At 44.5% G+C, this 21,154-nt stretch overlaps 1 protein-coding gene across 3 annotated transcripts in view; it reads left to right on the forward strand.

Annotated features, from left to right (window-relative positions):
* Positions 1-21,154, forward strand: part of rhbdl3 (rhomboid, veinlet-like 3 (Drosophila)) — a 41,343-nt gene that overhangs the window by 11,195 nt on the left and 8,994 nt on the right. For all 3 annotated transcript variants that reach the window (XM_040187262.2, XM_078080261.1, XM_040187263.2), the window contains 3 exons: positions 16,304-16,462; positions 19,836-20,060; positions 20,333-20,481. In XM_040187262.2, coding sequence (XP_040043196.1) covers positions 16,304-16,462; positions 19,836-20,060; positions 20,333-20,481 — 533 coding nt within the window. The remainder of the gene's footprint in view (positions 1-16,303; positions 16,463-19,835; positions 20,061-20,332; positions 20,482-21,154) is intronic.

The raw sequence follows: 21,154 nt of genomic DNA on the forward strand, positions 1-21,154 counted from the left end.
TCCTCCCCGATTGTTTAAAAAATAAGTTGTCGGAGATAATTTGTGAGGTTTTACAATTTCAAGGTGTCTGTGCTGTACTTGATATCTCTTTCTCTAAACGTTCTCAGAAACTTTCTTAGTTCCCTGATGTGGTGGCCGTCAGCAGTGCTGCTGCACTGGGAGCAGATTAGAATGACAGATGACTCCCCGGCCCCTTGGAGATCTGCTATTATCATTTTCATTTGATGCTCAAAACAACAACATTTATTGCACCAATTTCGAGGTTTCTCAAGAACCTCCCCACCAGCTGTATGTGTGCTGTTTTCTTGAATACCGACAGCCACCACGCAGCCATGTGGGATGTGGCCAGTATTAATTTCCTTACAGTACATTTCTGTGGCTGTGAGTGTGAATCTGTCCCGCATCCATTCTAAAGCCAAAAGACAATCTGTCATGTCATCGCCCCACGTGGATGTGATTGTATCCCAGTGTGCACCTGATGCTTTCTGATTGCAGTCTCCCTGATATTTACAGCTGCATGCTTGGAATTGGATCACTGCAAGTTTGTGCTGAGAGAGGAAACGGGGCCGAGGAGAGCCTTCAGGCCGTCCCGTCCGCTGACAACATCATCGCCCCTGACATAGTCGTCGCGTCTAATAGAAATCCTCTCAGCATTTCGTGGCCGAACTGGGGGGAATTCTTATCTTTGACGCCAGGTTTACCGCAGCCACAGCTGCAGATGCAGCGGCTCATCAGGGCGCCTGTCGGGTTCTGGCACGGCGGGTGTCGTTACGATAAAATGATCTCCTTCGGTGGAACAGCTGCCAGGGTTGTGATAACTTACAGTTCCATTACAGGTGAAGCATGGCCCCTTTTTATAAATGATTTTTGCTGCAGAGCCCTAGTTAGCGTTTTTTTAACTGGGTACGTGTGTAGACAGTGTTTACGTTGGTGTGTAGGTGCAGATGAAGTCAACGCAGTCACTGTGACGTCAGCCGTTGTTTTGGGGACTTTACTCTAGTTGAGACGCCTCAACTTTGGTTGTATGGGATATTTTTGCCATCTTGGTTTGTGGAAACAGAAAACAATGTTGCTTTCATGAACTGAAAATACACTGAAACGGTTACAATGGTAAGACAAAACCCCAGACAAGTCGAAGGCAACACTTTGGTAACAATCTATCAATCACAAGGTCGTCATGTTCTAAAGCAGCGGCCCGCAACCTTTTGTGCCTTGCGGACCGGTTTTATCTCATTATTGGACAATATTTAGCAAACCGGTCTTGAAGGTGTGTCCTAATGCATTACTACTACTCTACTCTAAATTACTGTAACTTACAGAATGAACATGAAGCCGTAAAGAAGAACACTTGAAACTACTGATTTTGACCCTGAATAATGAGTAACTTTATCCACAAATGGGCTCAGTTGGATATTATAGAGACTTTGCAGTCGGGTTCTGTTGGGTTCAACTGATTCACACGTTTGCATTCTCACATAACACTCGTCCAGGTTGCTTCTAGATCATTTCAGGGTTACAGCTCTTGTGTGAAGAGATCTACCCAGACACAAAACGTATTGACCATCTCATCCAACCCTCAGCATGAAAGCAAATTAATGTATTCCCCAAAAGGACGAACCGTTCCTTTCAATCAAAGAAAAAGAAGCTCAGGTAGATAATTGGTAAGAAAACTTTTGAATCTTGAATAAACTGAGCACATTTCTTATCTTCATAATCATTTTAAGTAAAAATAAAAATTAATCTCCTCGTCAATAGTTGAATTTCTTTTCATGGTTTCATGTGTGTGTGATGAATGTGATGAATCTCTTTGTCTGCTGTTATTTCTGCCTAACCTCTTTAGGGCCCTGAAGTGCTTTTCCTGGAAGTTTTTTCTTCTTACTCCAATAATGCAGTTTGAAAAACACCCTTCTCTCGCCTTAAAAGGAAAGGGGAGTCTGTTATAGAGAGAGCAGGGACTGTTTCTTGCAGCGCTGACCTCTGAGGATTATGGGAATAGGATTATAAAGTAGAGGGTGGAGGGCCCAAGTGGGGCTTTCCACCAGCAGCACCACCGAGGATCAGGAGACAGCTGACCGCCTGATTGTTGCAGAGTTATAAAAGCTACTTCTTGCCAAAATGTCCCCAAAACCGTTCAGGAAGTGGAGTGTCAGTGGTGACAGTCGTCACTTATTCTATCGTAACACGTCCTTTTACACCCGACAGCCATGTCCGTGGGGGTGGGTTTCTGGTTGAAGATTGACAGACGGTATGAAGGGTCCCACCCGACCCAGATGGCAAGCTTGAAAATGTTTCCGACGGTCCCCCGTCCTCAGCCCTGCTCAGCTGCCCCTTGTTTGGTGCCTTTTCTTCTTCGGATTTAAAGAAAATAAGTCGGGGCCTCCCCTCGAGGCAGCCCCCACCCCGGGTCCATTTGCCAGCTATTAGAGATCATAAATCTCTATGCTGAATGGAACCGCTGCCGTCAGTGGTGCCGGGTTTTGATGGTGTTATGGGGGCGGGGGTGGGGATTGACCTGTGGGAAGACTGGGAGCAGAAGAAGGGGACTGAATGGCAGAGAGAGAAAGCCCGGGGACAGCGTGTTAAACCAATGTTTCTCCCTTCTTTTTGTTCCCCTTCTTATTGTGTGAATGCGTGCGGGGATGAAGGGATGTTTAGTGCACGGTCGGGCCTTTGGTTAATGAGGGGTTCGCACCTCTGTATAATCGGCAGCTTTTGGGAGAAAAAGTCACCAATCTCCATCGACGTCTCTGTAGCGACCTTCCCGTGGCCTTAGCTGGGTTCTCCATCACAGCTCCATGTGTGCATGGCAGGGCCGTCGCCGGGGCTTTGACTTCTGTGCCTTTGGGCAAGTACGTCTCACGTTTGTGTCCGTGGGGGCAGCAGTGACGGCCACAGTGGTTCAAGCCCTTTCCCTCCCGCCGGGTGTTCATATTTCTTGGGCTCAAGTCCCATTTGTGTGCGTTATTGTCTCTGTGTTTGTTGTGTCTCTTTATAAATGCCTCGCTCCAGTGTGAATGCTTTCACAAGCAGCGGCAGGGGGTTAAGTGTTTATCCAAGCACACGCTGGAGTCTGCTGAGGGCCGCTCGGACGCTTCTGCTGCGATCCCCTCTGCTTCTGGAGGCAGCTGGGGGGGCAATGCAGCTCGATCTCTCTCATTTAGACTCTCCCCCCAGCTTTTAAACTATCGCTCTGTTTTGCTGCATCTTGCCGCCAAACCGCGTCCACACTAATGCGGATCGTTTTTACCCTCTGTTTCGTCCTCTCAGCTTCCTTTAGACTTCTGGCTTTAGAATTGTGCTTTTTCCAATTCTATCTGAGGTCCTAGAATTCGTGTTCAAGGGGATAACTTTGAATTACACAGACATACAGCAGCAGACATGGGGTATTTCTGAAGAAACCAGCTGCACTCAAACCAGCTGCACTCAAACCTCTGCAGATGTTATTCCACAGGACATGAAGGTCTAGGGCAATTTCCCGTTTTTAAAAAGAGAGATTTTTCTATAGTGCAGCAAAGGAATGTGCTTTGGTCACTTTTGTGTACCTGTTTTGAATAGTGTCTGACCAGGTCAGATAACACATGTTGACCTATTCACACTGAGGGTTAAGGGTTGAGGCAGAGATGGTGAACAGGCACTGGAGTCAGTCAGCGTGGTTATATGGATTCGAATAACTGGCTTAGTCGGACTGAAATCTCATTATCCGTTTCATGTAAACACCTTTGTCCGACTACGATCCGATTAACACCCGTGGATAACTCGATCCGATCCAGTTGATAGTTTGACTATTGCGGCATGTAACGGTGAATCGGATAAGGAACTGGACTTTGCGTCTTTGCGCATGCTTGAAATCCCGACGGCGTCTTCTCTCTGTTATCAAATCAGCCAATAGCGCCATTCGCTGTGCTCCTATCTTGTGCTCCTGAGTTTGTACCCTATGGTTGAATGCACTTATTGTACGTCGCTTTGGATAAAAGCGTCCGCTAAATTCAATTCAATTCAATTAATTTTATTTTGTATAGCCCATAATTGCAAATTACAAATTTGCCTCAGAGGGCTTTACAGTCTGTACACATACAACATCCTCTGCCCCGAAACCCACCATCGGCACAGGAAAAACTCCCCAAAAAATGAAAAAACCCTTCCAAGAGGGAAAAAAGGGAAGAAACCTTAGGGAGAACGTCAGAGGAGGGATTGCACTCCCGGGATGGAGAGACTACAATGGATGCCATGTGTACAGAATGAACAATGTATAATACATGCAATTCCTATGACAGAAATGATTCAAGTAATAGTGAGTAGTAAGCCAGGCGCACAGCAGGACCACTGCAGGGGCAACCACCATCAGATAGAACCACCATCTACAGAAGCCTGTGGGGAGGGAGAGCACAGAGACTTTAGGAGAGGGTAATGTCGGTTTATGAGTACAGTAATATGATTAATATCTAAAATAATGATGATGATGATGATGGCAGCAGCAGGCGTCAGCATGGCCACGGTAGGTGTCAGGACCAGGGTCCCGAAGGAACTACGATCTACGGAGACCTGATAGGGGAGAAAGCACAAAAAAAACTCCCGGAAAGTAGCTGAATTAGTCATGTGCATTAATAAAACTTGAATTATGGTAGAACGAGAGCGTGAGAGAGGAGCTTGGTGTGTCCTAAGAATTCCCCCGGCATTCTAAGCCTATAGCAGCTTAACTAAGGGCTGGTCCGGACTAACCTGAGCCAGCCCTAACTATAGGCAGAATCAAAGAGGAACGTTTTAAGTTTTACTTTAAAAGAGCTGACCGAATCTGCCCCCCGGACTGAAAGTGGAACCTGGTTCCACAAAAGAGGAGCTTGATAACTGAAGGCTCTGGCCCCCAGCCTACTTTTTAAAACCATAGGAACAACAAGTAACCCAGCATCTATGGAGCGCAGCTGCCTTGTAGGGCAATAAGGTGTTACAAGCTCTTTAAGATACGACGGTGCCTCACCAGCAAGTGCCTTGTAGGTGAGGAGAAGTACCTTAAAATCTATTCTTGATTTAACAGGGAGCCAGTGCAGAGAAGTTAATACAGGAGTGATATGATCCCTTTTCTTAGTTCTTGTTCATACACGTGCTGCAGCATTCTGAATCAACTGGAGAGGCTTAAGAGATTTACAAGAGCAGCCTGATAACAAAGAATTACAGTAGTCCAGTCTGGAAGTGACAAACGCATGAACTAATTTTTCTGCATCACTTTGAGACAGGAAGTTCCTGATTTTTGATATGTTACGTAGATGAAAATAGGCAGTCCTTGAAGTCTTCTTTATATGCGAGTTGAAGGTCTAAATAGCATGTAATGTATTAACATCATGCAAAGATAGTAGAGGGATGTAGCTTCACCTTGCTCTCCGTTCGCCATCTTTCTCATAGTGTTGATGTTGTTGTTTGTTTGTTGTTGGTAGTGGTGAAGCGGTCAAGCGGAAATGGCTGTATCACAACTAGTTGTAATGAAAACAGCGCCACCTATTGTATCGGATATGACATGCTTTCGTCCAATGATTCGATTTATTCACTGCCATGTATATTGGGATAATAGCACCCCCCGAAAGATAGCATAGTCCGACTAAGCAAAGATTCGAATTATACCATCATGTAAACACACTGAGTGGCAGTCTGTGGTGTGAGCTGCTGCCACACGATGGGAATTAGCCAAGGTGTCGGAGGGGCGGAGGCAGAACGAGCTGCAGGCTGATCAAACGTATTGATACACCGTTGCCTGGAAACACTACATTTATATTAAGCTGCACCATGAAGTACTCGGGTCTTCAAGATGTTGAGTAACATAGTTTTCTGCTGCTTTTTATGTTCTATTTCATTATTCAACCTTAATTAGTGACGATGATGAAGATGACGGCAGCATTATTCACAACAATGGGCAGGCCTGGTGGCGGGGAAAGGAAAGGTTTTACATTTCACCCACTCAGCAGAAACTAATATTGCTTGAGGTTTGCTGAACACAAGTTAAAGCACAAACCAGCTCCGCAGGCACCATTCAAACCCTAAGTTTCAATGACGAAGAAAGAGGAAGAGTAAACTTGAAATGACTTCAACTGGCTGCTTTGATTTTACTTGCAGCTTTGAGGGAATGAGACACTGAACATCATCTCGCTTGGATTGCCCGCCATGCTCAGGTCTTAAATGATCTGAGATCTATTTTTCTGATGTCTGGCCAATCCGAGGTTTAATTTATGTGGTCTGAAGTGGATGGTGTCTTGAAGGCTTTTAACCTTATTAAAAGCCCCCAGTTCTGTTGAGATTTCCATCAATGATCAAGGTGACATGGGACGGTAGCGGACGGTGTCTGCTAAAGGTGAAGCAGCTCCTGTGGTTTGGATGTAACTACCTGTTGGATCAGAGTATGCTAACAAAACTGTAAAGCTGCTTCTGTCTTGGTATATAACTGTGTGTGTCTGCGTGTGTGCTCATGTGCTGTGTACTAATGCTTCAGGTTCAGCACTGTAAGGGATCAGACGCCAAGGGATTGAAAAGTAATACCTTGCTGTCTGACACCTATGCACATGTCAATCCCCGTCTTTGTGTACGCTCTAGATGCGCATGCACCCACTTAAGACATCTTCACACCGACCAACGTTGCCTGGTTACAGGCCAGTTGGCAAGGAGACGTGATGGTCCGTGCTAATTTGCGGCAGTGTCAGATGACTGCGTGTGTGTGCGTGTGTGTGTGTGTGTGAGAGATGTATAAGGGCTTCTAATCTGTCAAGCAGGCAGGTGACCCAACGCTCCGTTGATAAGGCCAGTCAGTCATCCATCCGCCGTGAAACACCTTTACTGTGATAGAAGGCCAATTCTAGTTATTCTGAGTGAAAGAGAAATTTCAGGTGACTTTAGCAACAGAAATCTAACGAATGAACCATATGGAAATCTGGCGTGCGTATTATTCATACAATGATTGCTTTAAATCTGTGACTGAATTCACCTTCACTGCAGTGTAGATCTGCAAGATCTGCTCTTCCCTGCTATCTTATTTTGCAGTAAATCACTGTCGCTAAAATAAAAAGTTTATTTTGCATGTAGAAAAGCATCAAAGTGCATCGTCTGAAGAATAATTTTGTCCATGAATATCGGCTGTGTGTACTCAGTTATTGGTTCTATTGGTGAGAGTTGGAGGAAATGTACAAATGCAAGAGAATGTGATTGCTTGAGGCAGACCATGTGCATTTCCCATTGCAGAGGACAGGAGAGCAGGGGAGAAAAGGGTTGATTAAAACATAAAAGATGCAGGCGGGAAAAGAAGGATGAGCAAAATAAAGACAGTAGAGGAAGAGAATGGAGGAAGAGTGGCCAGAAGGACCTGCAGACACTTCTCTCTGTACCTGCTGATGAATCTAATCTGAGGGAATATAGCTCAACCAGTGATGCCGTTCACTTGAAATTTCAATTATTTTTGGACTGATATGTGACTTGGAATAATTTGCAGGTCTGGATAGCAGCAACTGCTTGCAGAGAGAACTTAAGCGTCTGAGTTTAAATGCTTCTCTCTTCATGTATTCACGTAGCTTTCCTCTCATTTCCAAAACACAAAAAATAATCAATATGAGTGTGAAACCCCTTACCAACTGCTTTCTATTTAAAAATGACAAACAACACTTCACAATTATCGGCTGCTTGGCCTTATTCCCCTCTTTTGTCTCCCTTCCTCTGTCTCCTCACACTTCAAAGCAGAGTGCATTCAGTCTGCGCCCTACAATAATTATCTCCTCGCACAATAAGCCGGGAAAATAACAACTTCAAGTGTGCAGTCTTTGCAACACTTGTACCCCCGGTCTTTCACTGGAGTTTTCCCTGAGGAGGTCGGGAGGTGGGGGGTGTACTCCTCATAAACAAACATGAGTAACGATGGAGAGAAAGGAGAGAGGGTGAGAAACTGTGGAGGTGCTGTAATGAAAGTGGGTTATAACAGAGTGCTGCGCTGGGACAAGCGGGGCCCTCTCTCAGCTTGTTGATCTTGCTGATGTATGCTTCGTCAGATTGTTTCTTAATCGACTCGGCAGCGGAAGGTAATCCTATCAAACGCAGCAATTTCACCTGCCAGCAACTGTGGTTTATTTCTGTCCAGCCAGCTATGCTGATTTTATTTGGGCACGGTCTGGGTATTTCTTTAGATACTGTTAAAGCACACACTCCATGCATCATTATGCTATCTTGTTGCAGAGACGATCGCTGGCCGTTGCCGGAGCCATAGGACATATTTTAGCTTGTGCCTGTTTGAATTGCGGCCAGTTCCACCACCAATTAGTGTGTTTTTATGCTCACACAGAAACTGCCCAGAGTCTTTGAGATTAAGCTACGCATATGGGGTCGTCGTGGCGCAGGGGTTAGAGAAGGTGTGCTGGGAAGCACAAGGTTGGTGGTTCGATTCCAGGCTGCCCCTTGTTCCATGTCGAAGTGTCCCTGAGCAAGACACCTAACCCCTAATTGCTCCCCGGGCAAAAATGTGAAAAAAGCCGTGGGTTTAAAGTGTAATGTAAGTCGCTTTGGATAAAAGCGTCTGCTAAATGACACGTAATGTAATGTAATGTAATGTAATATCATTACTCAATTTCTCCAAAGTAGGATGTTGGTATTCCCCAAACACTTGAATTACCTGATAATCTTTCCAACTTCCCCAAATGCTCTTAGAGTGGAAGTTAATGTATTAAATTAGTAAACGTAGTCCAGCACTCATTTTCAGCGGTAATTTCTATGCAATTGAAAATAAATAACGATATTGCATCACCGCAGTCTTTTTTCCCTTTTTCATTTGCTTACTTTTACTCTGCAGACGATTGAATAAACTATCTGTCAATTATAACTCCAACAGACAATATGACGCAGCATGACTGTGAGATTAAACCCGGCCTGTATTGATAAAGATAAAGCAAGAACAAGAACGAGTATCAATTGAACTGCCAAACTACAGTTAAATCTATTGCTTCTCCTATTTTCTGTGGTTTTGAATCCTTTACTCCTTTTCTGTCCTTGATGTACTTCTCTTTCCTTACTTGTCGGTGGCCACGTCCATTCCCAACCACTATTCCTTGACCTCTGTGGAAAATGTCACGGGGTCAAGGTAAGACGGTTAGGAGAATTCATTGGGAAAAGGGAAACCGTGTTTAGGGAAACCGAGTCCACTTTGACAATAAGAATCCAGCCTCAGTGTCTTGGTGATGTTTTTGGCGGCATTCACAGGCACTGCTGTGGCATTTTGGGGGCTATTAGTAGTCTGGCGCAGGCATTAGTCATGTGTCTAAAGTCTGACGTGGGCAGAGCACTTGTTGGGCCAGCGGGGGGGCCGTGACATGCATGGTGAGCTGGTCTTAATGCGAGCCAGACGGCTGACCTTTTCCTGCAGAATCCTCCGCCCCGGGAGAGGTGTTGCCTGGGTAATTAATGGTGTGGAACCTCGACGGCTCATCCGTTCCCGCTGCACCGCTGCGGTCTGAGGTGAACCCTGACTGCGAGCAGCGCGGAGGTATTGGATCGGCCCATCTGAAGGGAATTGGTTCGCGGGTGACATGCAGGCAAATTCAATTCCAATGCTTTGATGATGATGAAATTGCAAAATGGAAGGATAGTCTAAGCGAGAGCCGGACTGAAAAGAGTCTCCGTGTAACACGGTCAACTTGAGCTGATTGTTTTTTTGTCATCACAGAAGGAGGGGTTCCTCTGAGATTTAATAGAACGCGCATCCAACGCAACTCGTGGAACAATTCTTCCCCCGAGCTTGTTTTGTTAGATGCTGCAACATTCCCGCTTCTTCGCTTCTCCTCCTCTGAACAGTACCGCTCTTGTGTGAGTAACTCTGAATTCTGTCTCTGTCAGAGAACAATGAAACGACCTACTGGCTGCTGGCTGGTACCCCCCCAGCATCAGCGCCCGCCGAGCCGGGAGCTGTCATGTCAGACACAGACTAGAGATTGGACTTGCTCATGTCAGACGGACCTCTGTGAGCGCACCGCCGCTTTATGTGTCCATCCGTGTGTGCAAGGCTCCACATCCCGCTCAGTGAAGACAAGTTGCTCTTAATAGAAGGGTTATCTGTACGTTATCTGGATCATACTTCAACTGGGTGTTTGCTTGATGGCCGAGGGAATTATTGCGTTGATGCTAAAATCTGACGTGTTGAATTTGTGAAAGTGAATGCTAAACTGTGCTTATCATCACTTACCATCACACTAAAGCCCAGGCTTAAGGGAATGCCATTAGCTTTGTTCTCTCATTACGTTCAGAAAAAACGTCCTACAGATACCTGTAGAACAACGGTCTTCAATCCATCCAATAGTCGGAGAGATGTTTAAATAAAAAAGAATAAAAAAAATAAAAGTCTCTTGGTCAGAAGGGTCCATTTGTATATAACCTGTGAGGACAATGGATGTTTATACAAACTATCATGGCAATCCCTCAAATAGTTGTTGATGATGCACGTCCAAAAGTGGTGGATGAACTGAAAGATGTCAATAGAGAAGATGTGAGTTATTTATGAGTTATAGAGTCATTTATAAATTCACACGGCCACTTAAACCAACATCACACAAACCCCCCTCACTGGAGTGACGATTCTCACCCATGACTGTAATGACTGTGTGTCAGCCTTCAGTCTGTTTGACCTTTCACCTCTCCATCACCGCCACTCAGAGCCTCCGCCTGCCGACATGCTGTCGGCTGCTCAACCTGAACGAGTCTTTCAAATGAGACCAGATCGGGGGGGCCCTCCACCGGGGGCCGCCGAAAAGCCCCAAAACCACACAGCGTCTCCCGTCTTCCCTCAGCTGTGTCAGATAATGTAACAAAAATCGTCTGTGTGTGTCTGTGTGGGTGTGTGTGTGTGTGAGCTATAGAGGTGAGAAAGATGTCACAGGCAAACCCCTCTAAGGGCACGGTCTGAAAAGATTAGGTAAGAGAAGGTGAGTGTGTTTCCATTCCACCTGCTGTAACGGAGTGTGTGTAAGTGTGCAGCCTTGCCATGCTGATGGCGGCATCAGCCCGGAGGATGTTATGATCATGCGACGAACAGCCTCTGCTAATGCCTCGGGCAGCAGCCATGTGTTGCATTTCAGGTAGCGTGTCCATTTCTTCTGAGACAGGTCCCACGTGTTACGGCGCTGACTTTGTTACGCTTGGTTGTGTTACTTTCCTGTGTCTAATTAAAATACTTTAAGGGCATGTAGGGAAGAATTTGCTCCCCTGTCAGTTTGTTTCAAAGCATTTCTGCAAAGTGTGAGTGACAGGATGAATCTCAGCAAAGGTCTTCATACCAGTTCAAAGCCAACAGCTTTGGATGACATGGTACACTTTGAGCTGTCTGCCCCACAGCTCCCCGGGTGGGTCGGGCTTTCTGCCGACGCCGCATTAATTTGTTTATCGTCAGCAATGTAGCTGCTGATATTTCTTTGCTCTTTCATTTTGTTTCACAATAACAAAATGATTACTTTGAAGAAGGACAAATATAGAGGGGAAATTCTTTTTTTGGACCGGTTTTGAAGAATAAAGCGTTGTCCTCCACTGCTGGCCGATTGCTGCAGCGCCGTCAGTCACTGCATCAGCCCTTGAGTACATGTTTTGCTGTGCGTGTAGTTGTAAGAGGATCTGAGAGCGCCCGCCAGCTTTCTGTTAGTAAACCCGTACAGGATTGAGTTACTCTCTGTCTCACTGGCTTAAATGACCCTCGACTAGTCTTCATTCACACCCCACATTTTCCTCTTCTCTTTCACGAGCAGCTCAACTGCAGCTCAAAACACCCGGATGGTTTTGGGCAAATGTTATTGTATTGGAAAAGTTGATTGGAGAATCTCAAATAACTTCAAAAAACATAATGTACCCAACCCCGTAGGCACAGCAGAGGACATCTATAGCTGTACTTTTTTTTTTTTTTTAGTTAATTTGAATTTATTAATGGAAACAGTTCAACAATAAGATAAGTGAGATTTTTTTACAGTACATTCATGAATGTATATGTACATATATATGGGCAAGATGAGAAAAAATGATTAGAAACAGTGATATCCACCTACTTTTTAAAAAGATCTTGCGATTGCTCAGTCTTTCACCCCACCGGCTATATTTATTCAAATTTAAGTTATTTTGAGTATATTTTTTTACTTTAGTCTTTTGTATATTTAATGTTGGCCCAGAATTTCTCCAGGCTTTTGTGCTAACTACAGTAGTCAGAACAAACTCCCTGACCCTCACAAACCTCCACTTAATATTCAGATTTATGAAAAAGACAAAAAGCCTTGCATTGTGTGCAATGTTCCCCCCCCTCCCTCCCCACCACCGCCCAGACCAACCCTCCTACTACTCCTACCCCCCCCCCGGTTGTTCCCCACTGACACCATGGCCTCAATACCAAAGCTCATTGGCAGGGAATGTTGTGTGGTAGTCGTCTGCATTAGGATTTGTGTGTGTGTGTGTGTGTGTGTGTGTGTGTGTTTGTGCTTTTGTTAATCTAAGGGATTTGCATCATGCGCCTTTTGCTGTTTGCAAAACCAGCCTAATGGAGCGGATACAATACCATGGTAAAGAAAATAGAAAATGTGCTTATTTAAAAAGTTCAGTGTGTTTTGATACACTATTTAGTATTTAAGAACTGCATTCCCAGCAATCCTGCACGAATTAATTATTACATTACTGTAATGAAAAAAGGCAATACGATTGAGTAAAAATGTAAGCATTAATCGATTTAACTTTAAGAGTATTTTTTTATAGTAATAATTTACTAGTTCCAGCTCAGAATCATAAGTATTTGCTGGTAATCTCAGTTATCGTTGAGAATGAATTAACTTTTTTTTCGGCAGCCGATTATCAGAAAAAACGAACCGTCTGAGATTTGTCCTAAATCCTGACACGTTTAAATGTTGAGTTTTTTGTGATCTTGCGTAATCTCGGATGGCGAGTTGTTCCTGTATCATAAAATGTCCTCCTCTGCACGGACCTCCAGTTGCATCAGAGAGAAACAAACCCTAATTGGAGCGAATGGATTGGACCTTGCATGAAATTGCCATGGGAGGCCCATTGTTGACTGTGTGCCCCTCCGCCTGCTGCACCCCAGAAGCCGGCTGTGAGGGGTCATGAATTCGACTCAGGTGCAGAGCAATAAGGCACAGAAGGTTCTTTGCAGGTTTGAAATCCTTTACTAGAAAAATAAACTAATGCAAGACAAAAGGGTGCACAGGCGAAGGCGGAATCCACACGCTCTTGAAGAAACAAAAAAAGGAAGAGAGCCTGGCAACGAAGTAAAAAAACAAGTTTACCAAAAACAGCACTGGGGACTTCTAACTACAAACATACACCTCTAGGAAACACAAAAGATAACCTGACACAGACAAGTGGGGAACTAAGGCTTAAATACAGGTGGGGGTGATTGCAAACTAAACTCAGCTGTGGGGGGAAACTAGATACAGGAAGTGCCGTGGTTACAAAAATAAAACAGGAAGTTCATCTTCACCGTCTCTTCGAGTCGTCACACCGGCCTGTTGACTTCACACTGTGCTCCCCCAACTATGAAGCCCGGGGGGGGAGAAAGGGAGCCTGGGAGTATTCCTGGAAACGGACGCATGGCTGCCTGCCTCCGGTAGTGACAGGAAAAAAAGATCGCTGGCACATTTATTGAACCGTTAATGTTTGCTTCTGAGGGAGCCCCCGTATTAGTGTTAATGCACCGTGTGTGTGTGAAAGAGATTGACTTGTTGGAAGGAGGTGCTGTGTATGTTTGGCTCAGCCGTGCTAGTTTTACCCCATTAGGGAGTTGTTGTTTGTATGCCTTTCCATAACCGTAACAGCACCGGAAAATTGCGGAGTCATTGTGGGATTACTGTCTAGTTTAACAGGGTTGTACAAATGATTTATGCCACACCTCCTTCCTCCTCCTCTTCTTCTGGTGGATTCCATGTGGCAGATGGTGCACATTGAAACCGGTAGTTATAGCTGAACAGCTCATCTCTGGTAAGGTTACACTTGTGACCCCCCCGAGTTGCCTTTTCTCATCCAAACACACAAGAATACACAAAATGCAAACATCAGATGGCACCAGAATAAGAGGTTCTTCACACTGCCTAAGTAAATTGTCACATAATAAGGATGCAATCGAGCAAATCTGTCATTGTAAGGTATAAAGCAGAAAAAGATTTAAAGTGAATGAATATACTTTACCTCCTTAGTTTAATGTTCCTCACCATGCGTGCCTCTAGATTTGCATGTTTGTATCTGCACTGCACGGTCTGAAAGTTTTAACCTGTTTATAACATTCGGTTTGTTATGCTGATGAGAGGAAAAAAACAGATTTTGTCATCTCCACCTATATGCATTTATTTGGTCTTATTTATGAAGTATTTAACGTTTGTCTCCTCTAAATAACCGTATTACTTTTTCAAGCTGATATAAGGCAAACAAACAAGGAACGACCCCATCGTTTTTCAGTCGGGGGGTCTTACAAGATCAGGAACGTCGTTTTACTCACAAATTTGGTCTAAAGTAAGGACTTGTCGTGAATTGGGTCGACACATTTTTATGTGGATCCACAAAAAGAAACAGTTTGGGAAATACTGCTCTGAGCTGTTGGTGGTAAAACATGCCAAACACACACAACATCTCTCACAGCTTTTCATTTGTATTATTGTCATCTACCAATTATTGTTTTCACCAAAAATATCCATTTTTGCAATAGAACTTGAAGTTCTCAACTGTGTCATTGTGGTAGGGTGCAGCCCTTTTCCTCCTCTCGTTCTTGTGATGCCTTCTTGCACTCACTGCCTGCAACAGGTGTGATGGGGGTAAAGGTGGAGGCCTCCTTCAAGAGAACAGACTGACATTCACCTCTGTGTGGGTGTGTGATCTTACATCTGGAGTTATTCTTTGCCATATTTCTACACTTTCCTACTATAGCACAACTATAGCATCAGCTCGCCTGGCACACAGAAACAGGGACGCTTATTGGAAGGAAATCCTATATCATACACCACAAATCACATTTTTTACGGTACATTAAGTGAAAGTTATTTTGACTACTGCAGCCTTAACGGCTAAAAATAATCTCTCATCACTGTTAGGTAACATGGAGAAAAAAACAACATGAATCAGAGCCAAAAGCTCTTCTCCCCGTGGTCATTTGGTGGAGCTGCCAGCCTGGCTTTACTCAGTCGGCCAACAACGGCGTACGGCAAACACACGTACACTCTCACACACGTACACGCACACACTCTTTCTGGTTCAGGGGTGTTGGAATCTGGCAGGCGGCTCATAATGTCTAAATGTCACATCTTTATGCATGAATGCACTTTATTTATGCACTTGGGCTTGGATACACTAGCACATTTGCAAATATACAGATACAAGGACGCACAGCCACACACACACACACACTCGCACACACAACGCTTATAGAGAGGTAGCAGCTGTCTTATGCATGCATCCACTAACAAGCTGACATTCAAATCAGACGCTCAAGTCCTTGATCTGTATCCCAGGCCAGTTTGGCCTCAGTTAAAACGGACTAATACTGTCAAAGCTGCTTTTTAATATATTTTTTTATCCCTGTTTTTGATGATCAAGAGCAACTGGATTTTTAGGATTCCAGGTAGAATTGCTGTCTGTCTGTTCCATTTGAAAGGGAGTAGGAGTATAATAAGTGTCCTTGCTCATTGTCCTGGAAGCTGCTTAGAGATAGTCTACAACACGAAACACAAGGATTTTTAGATTTGTGTATTTTCAAGTGGCACATTCAGTCCAAATTGTCACTTAACATTTGAAGCCCGAAGATGTTAACTGCTAAGGAAAGAAAAGAATGTGTGCGACCAAGATGTGGGGTGACGAAGCCAGAGGAAAGTGCACAGCTCTTTTCCCATTGAGTGCTTGATGATTGCTGCTCGGGAGGCTTTCGGGATCTCTAGCTCTGGTTTTGTCAGAATATTTGGTGTTTTTTCAGACACATTTAAATGCCTAACTCTTTTCTGGCTGTATTTAAGGCTTTGTGGTCAAATGTGGTCATTTCAAAGTAAAACCCAAAGCTGTTAAAAGTTACTGCCGCGTCTCGACAGTTGGACCTTTTCGGAGCAATTAGGGCTCATTTATAAGATGCTCAAACTGTGACTAAACCACTGCCGATGGATTTGGCCCTTTAATGTTTGGCTGCACAGACAAATGGGCTCTGGGGGGATTTTGCCTGCTCATTAACTTCTCACATGTTCATTTGAATCTGGTGCTTATTTGATTCAATGCACGTAATCGATAGATTATTTCAGTCTATTCTATTCACATGGTCCGTGTTTGTGTCTATTCGCAGTATGACCCTGATAGTTCGGGCTTCATCAGTACGGAGCGGTTCAGGGACCTGCTGGCGACCTACGGCTCCGAGCTCGACCCCCACAAACTAGAAGTCCTGTTGGCCCTCGCCGACGGCAACGCCGACGGGAAGATCTGCTACCAAGACTTTGTCAACCTGGTGAGATGTTTCATCCTTTCTGGGCTCGCTGATATCCGTCTCCAGTGAAACTCAATCGTTTGTTGGCGCCTCTGTCCTTAATTTATTTTAATTTAAATGTTTTTGCATGCTGTGGTTTTCATAGTCAACTGATATATGTACCTCCCATTATCATAAAACACTTGATCGTTTTGCCTCTAAATGTTTGCATGTAATAAATACAAACTTTAACTTTAAGAGGCATGCATTATTGCTGTCAGTTTTGTTCATTTCCACGTCTAAAAGCCGTATATCAGCTCAGCAGGTAAGTGGCGAGTCTTCCTCATAGGAAACAATTTTGAGTCTGGCAATAAATTCTCCTCTCAGCGCTCACCTTGCTCCACTTTCAGTTTCACCTTCTAACTGCAGCCGGCTGCCGTTTTTTCCACTGGCTCACTCACGCATCTCCAGCAGTGCTGCTGCCTCATAACCTTCTAATTTTCTGTTCTCCACCGTCTCGCTGCTGCTCCTCGTGGGAGGCCGAGCTGCTGACCCGGGAAGGTGTGGAGTGGGATCGCAGTGGGAGTGGCAACAGATTACCACTCCCACCGGGTGGCCGTGAGGGGTCCTCGCGTTGTTAGAGAGCATAGGGAGTTTGTTCATCTCCCCGTCTCTCTCTTGCTCCTCAGAGCGGCGTATTGTCTGATACAGTGAGAGAGGGAGGAGCACTGTAGGAAGCTTGGAAACATGTCAATGGAGGCTTTCTGCTGTAGGTTTCCTACTGGTGCATTCATGCCCTGTGACCGGCTGTGGGTCATGCAGCTGAAGTTGGGACGGAGAGGAATGGGGTGCCGGCATCTGTGTGTTCTATTGTGTTGACCCCCTCACTGGTTCATGTATTCACAGAAGGCAGCCGCAAAGGGGGTAAACACAAGGGAGGGGGAGTAGGGTGACGTATTCATGATTATTCTTATTAAATTACGCTGTGCAATGAATGGGGAAGAGCGGTTACAGTTTTTAGTTTTAGTTTGTAATTAATCAATTATCAGGCAAAAATATGCAATATTTATTTATGTTCCAGTTACTCACATGTGACGATTAGTTGCTCTTTTTTTGATTTTTCAAATCATTGTAAAGAATATTTGGGATGCTGAGCAATGGAACATTTGAAACATTTAATGACAACAGAATGGCTTTAAATAATGTACTGAGAGGTGAAATAATTCAGAAAGTCAGTGTACGGCTGCTTTGATCATTTGTGAATAGGTGAAGCTGTCAGTAACCACGACTTTCTGGTTTCAGCCTCTAAAATCTGAGGACACATGTGAATTCTCTTTTTTTTACATCATCAAATGTTTTCGGGTTTCAGGCTAAATGTTCTACAATGTGAACCAACACTGGTGTGACGAGCTTCTACGTGTGAGCAGAATAGCTCAAGGAATGTAGGGTATGTAAACACAAAATACGGACCTTCTAAGGGACACGCGTTAATGGTCTCTAAGGATCAAAGGAGTCGAAGGCAATTTAGGAGCTTCAGAGAGAGTTATAATTCTTCCAGCACGCTCATTGTCACTGCCTGTTTTTTCTGCACGTGCATCTCTAAGGAAGGAAGGAAGGAAGGGGAATAGAAGCGGAGAAGGAGTCGAGGACAGACGGAGACAACCTGTGAGGGCTTTGTTTGTTGCCGTCTCCCCTTAGCAGCGTGGCTCTTCCATCAATGCGATAGTCAGTAATTGCCTGCTGGCTGCTTTGTCACAGTCAGCGTTCATATCACGGCTCACTCCCTCTCCTTACCTTCTTCCTGGGCTCTTTCTTCTTTCTGGCTCTCTGTCATGCAGAATGCATCGCGTCTGTTGTTGGTAGAAGCTGGCTCTGTTATGTATTAGGACAAACTCCGTATACTACACAGTATATACTTCCTTAAATATTAACAAACAGGTTGAATCACTCTGTTTTAGCCACAGTGGGATGAAGCTTACAGCTGCACTCATATATCCTGAGCATATGCCTCTTACAGGTGCATCACCCACCACGGCGGAACCCATTGTTACATTTTCGTGGTGTTTTTCCTTCCTTCTTTCCATTAATTAGTTCATTTCATGTGAATTTGACAAGAAAATACACTAATATCTAACAGGGTTGAATGATTAAGTGGCAGCATTTTAGACAGACAGATGTGGCTGTGGAGCAGAATCCAGCCCATTGTACCGTTCAATAACCACACTTGAATCTCCACCACTCTCTGCCACTGTGAATGCAGCGCAGTGTGTGTTATTTATGAAGGGATTTTGACAAAGCTGGAGATTGTGCTGACACTGACCTTGAGCTGGTCGAATAGCATTACGCTAGTTGATGCTCTATGCTTAATTTCCAGCTATGGCAAAATCCCTACATTAATAAATCCTCTCCCTTCATGTATGCCACTATGGTATAATCATAATATCTGGGATCATTTTCTAGTGTCTATTAAAAAGGCTGTGTGTCTGTTAAACTGTCAAAAGATTTGAAAGAGAAAAAATACGATCTGATAGTAAAAAAAGATTTGAAACAGAAAAGCCCTGACTTAGCTGTGGTTCTTTTGTAGTTGTCAATTTTGTGGCGTTTTGTTTCCTTGTAGTCGGCATTTTGTTTGTCTTTGCAGTTTTTTTGTGCCTCTTTGTGATGATTCTGTGTCACATTGTGGTTTTTCGGAGTCCCTTCATTATCCCCATGCAGGCCAAGGGGGACCTGTCACTTGTGCCCTTTGAGCCTGTTCAGTTGTTCATGCGTTTGTAGATAGTGGTTGATGCATGCAGAAGCAGGTGTTATTTCACTGTATGCTGAGTACATTTTCACCCCTTGCTTTATTTTCATTATCTCAGCCTCTAAATGTCAAGGACACTCTTTCTGAGCTGTGTGTGTGTGTGTGTGTCAAAATGTGACACACGTGCTCTCAAAAAAGCCAGACTAAATCAAATAGATGGCAACCCTCTTGAAATGGGAGCAGAATATTAATTTTGTCAGGTTTGAAAAAAAAACTATTACCGACTGGTGTGATCTTTTGTGAATGATGATAAAAAATGAACCTATATACACACGTTTGGAGTAAACTATTCAAAGAAGAGCGGGACAAAGACAGGGGTTTGGTGGTTGCTAGGTGATGCTACTGGCCTTTTGTTGCCATGGCGAGGGGGAAAGGGCCCATCCTGGTGCTGGAGTAATGAGTGTGTGGGTGTGTAGCCTCTATGCAGAACGCGTTGAGAATCTATTTGTACATATATTTAATGGAGTACCTTTTAAAGTTCACATGTCTAATAAAACTGGATGATTGTTAATGTTAAATCCTCCCTAAAGCTCCCCTCCGCCTTCTTTCTCCCTGTCTGGCTCTCCTCCTCTGCCTCCTCTGTCTCCCAAACCGGCCTCCGCATTTCTCCAGATGAGCAACAAGCGCTCCAACAGTTTCCGAAGGGCCATCCTGCAGGGGGGCCGGCAGCTGAAGGGCTGCAGTCTCAGGGACGAGGCGGGTTTGGGGCTGTCCCAACGGCTGATCCGACACGTCGCCTACGAGACGCTGCCCCGCGAGGTTGACCGCAAGTGGTACTTTGACAGCTACACCTACTGTCCCCCACCCTGGCTCATCCTGGCTATTACTATTGCTGAGGTAATTGGTCTGTGGAGGATGAGCCTAAACTGTGTTGTAAAGCGCGTCTGCTTAAAGGTTAAAGGCTGCAGAGCTTTTGAGTATCAACTGCCTGCAAGCCACACAACGCAAAAGCATATTCTTTAAATGTACTTTTCCCGATTATTGTGAGTGTAGATGATGATATGACCTGTTTGTTTCCCACTATTTCATCGTGCTTATTGTGGCGCGTGTATTGATTCCACTCCCCCCGAAATCACACTAGCTGTGTTTACTCGTCTGTGTTCTCCCAGGTGGCCGTGTTCATGTACTACGGCTTCCAGCTGGACCGCTTGGTCCTGCAGGTATCCAGCCCGTCTTTCCTGAAGAGCCCCTTGCCTTACCACCCACAGCTACGCACACAGGCCTGGAGATACCTCAGCTACATATTCATGCACACTGGGTGAGTGTTTCTACAATGTTTCAAGGGTCGTGTGTGTGACACTGTTGAAGGACGGAATGTCTTATTGAAGGCCCAATCCAAACTAGAGGTACTGCATATCTATGAGTGACGTTTGAAAGACTCTGTGAGCCAGAGCCCGTTAACGATTTAATAAACAAAACTACACAGTGCAATTAATTTGCAGGGACACACTCAATTGAATCACTGAGTGCAATGAAATCCTTTTCAGTCATGAGGGAAAGAAACAAACAAGGAAGATACGTGAGATCGCTACAGCTGCTAATGAGGCTGCTAATGAGTCTTTGGATGTATTTTCTAAAACTCAATGAAAGATGTTACAGAACAAATCAGCAAGTAGAGGAGTCCTAACATAGTCCTACCGAGGACTGTTTGATTTTCAGTTGAGCGCAGGGTGTCCAAACTTAATTAACCTTGCGGGTAAATGTAGTGTCAGGCAACAGTGAGAACTAATAAAATGGTAATTTAATTAGGAGAACCTGGAGGTGCCACAGACAGATGGCGGGGAGGACAGTGTGTGGATAAAAGAGTACGAATGAATGGAAGGTTGAAAAGAAGGAAAGTGGGATGTTTAACGTTCACCAATTACACAAAAGCACATTGAAAAGATTTTGGTCCTCAGGGGATTTGGTTGGGAAAAAAAAGGAAATTATCT

Source organism: Gasterosteus aculeatus, chromosome 9 (assembly GCF_964276395.1).
Source record: "Gasterosteus aculeatus chromosome 9, fGasAcu3.hap1.1, whole genome shotgun sequence".
Classification (NCBI taxonomy): domain Eukaryota; kingdom Metazoa; phylum Chordata; class Actinopteri; order Perciformes; family Gasterosteidae; genus Gasterosteus; species Gasterosteus aculeatus.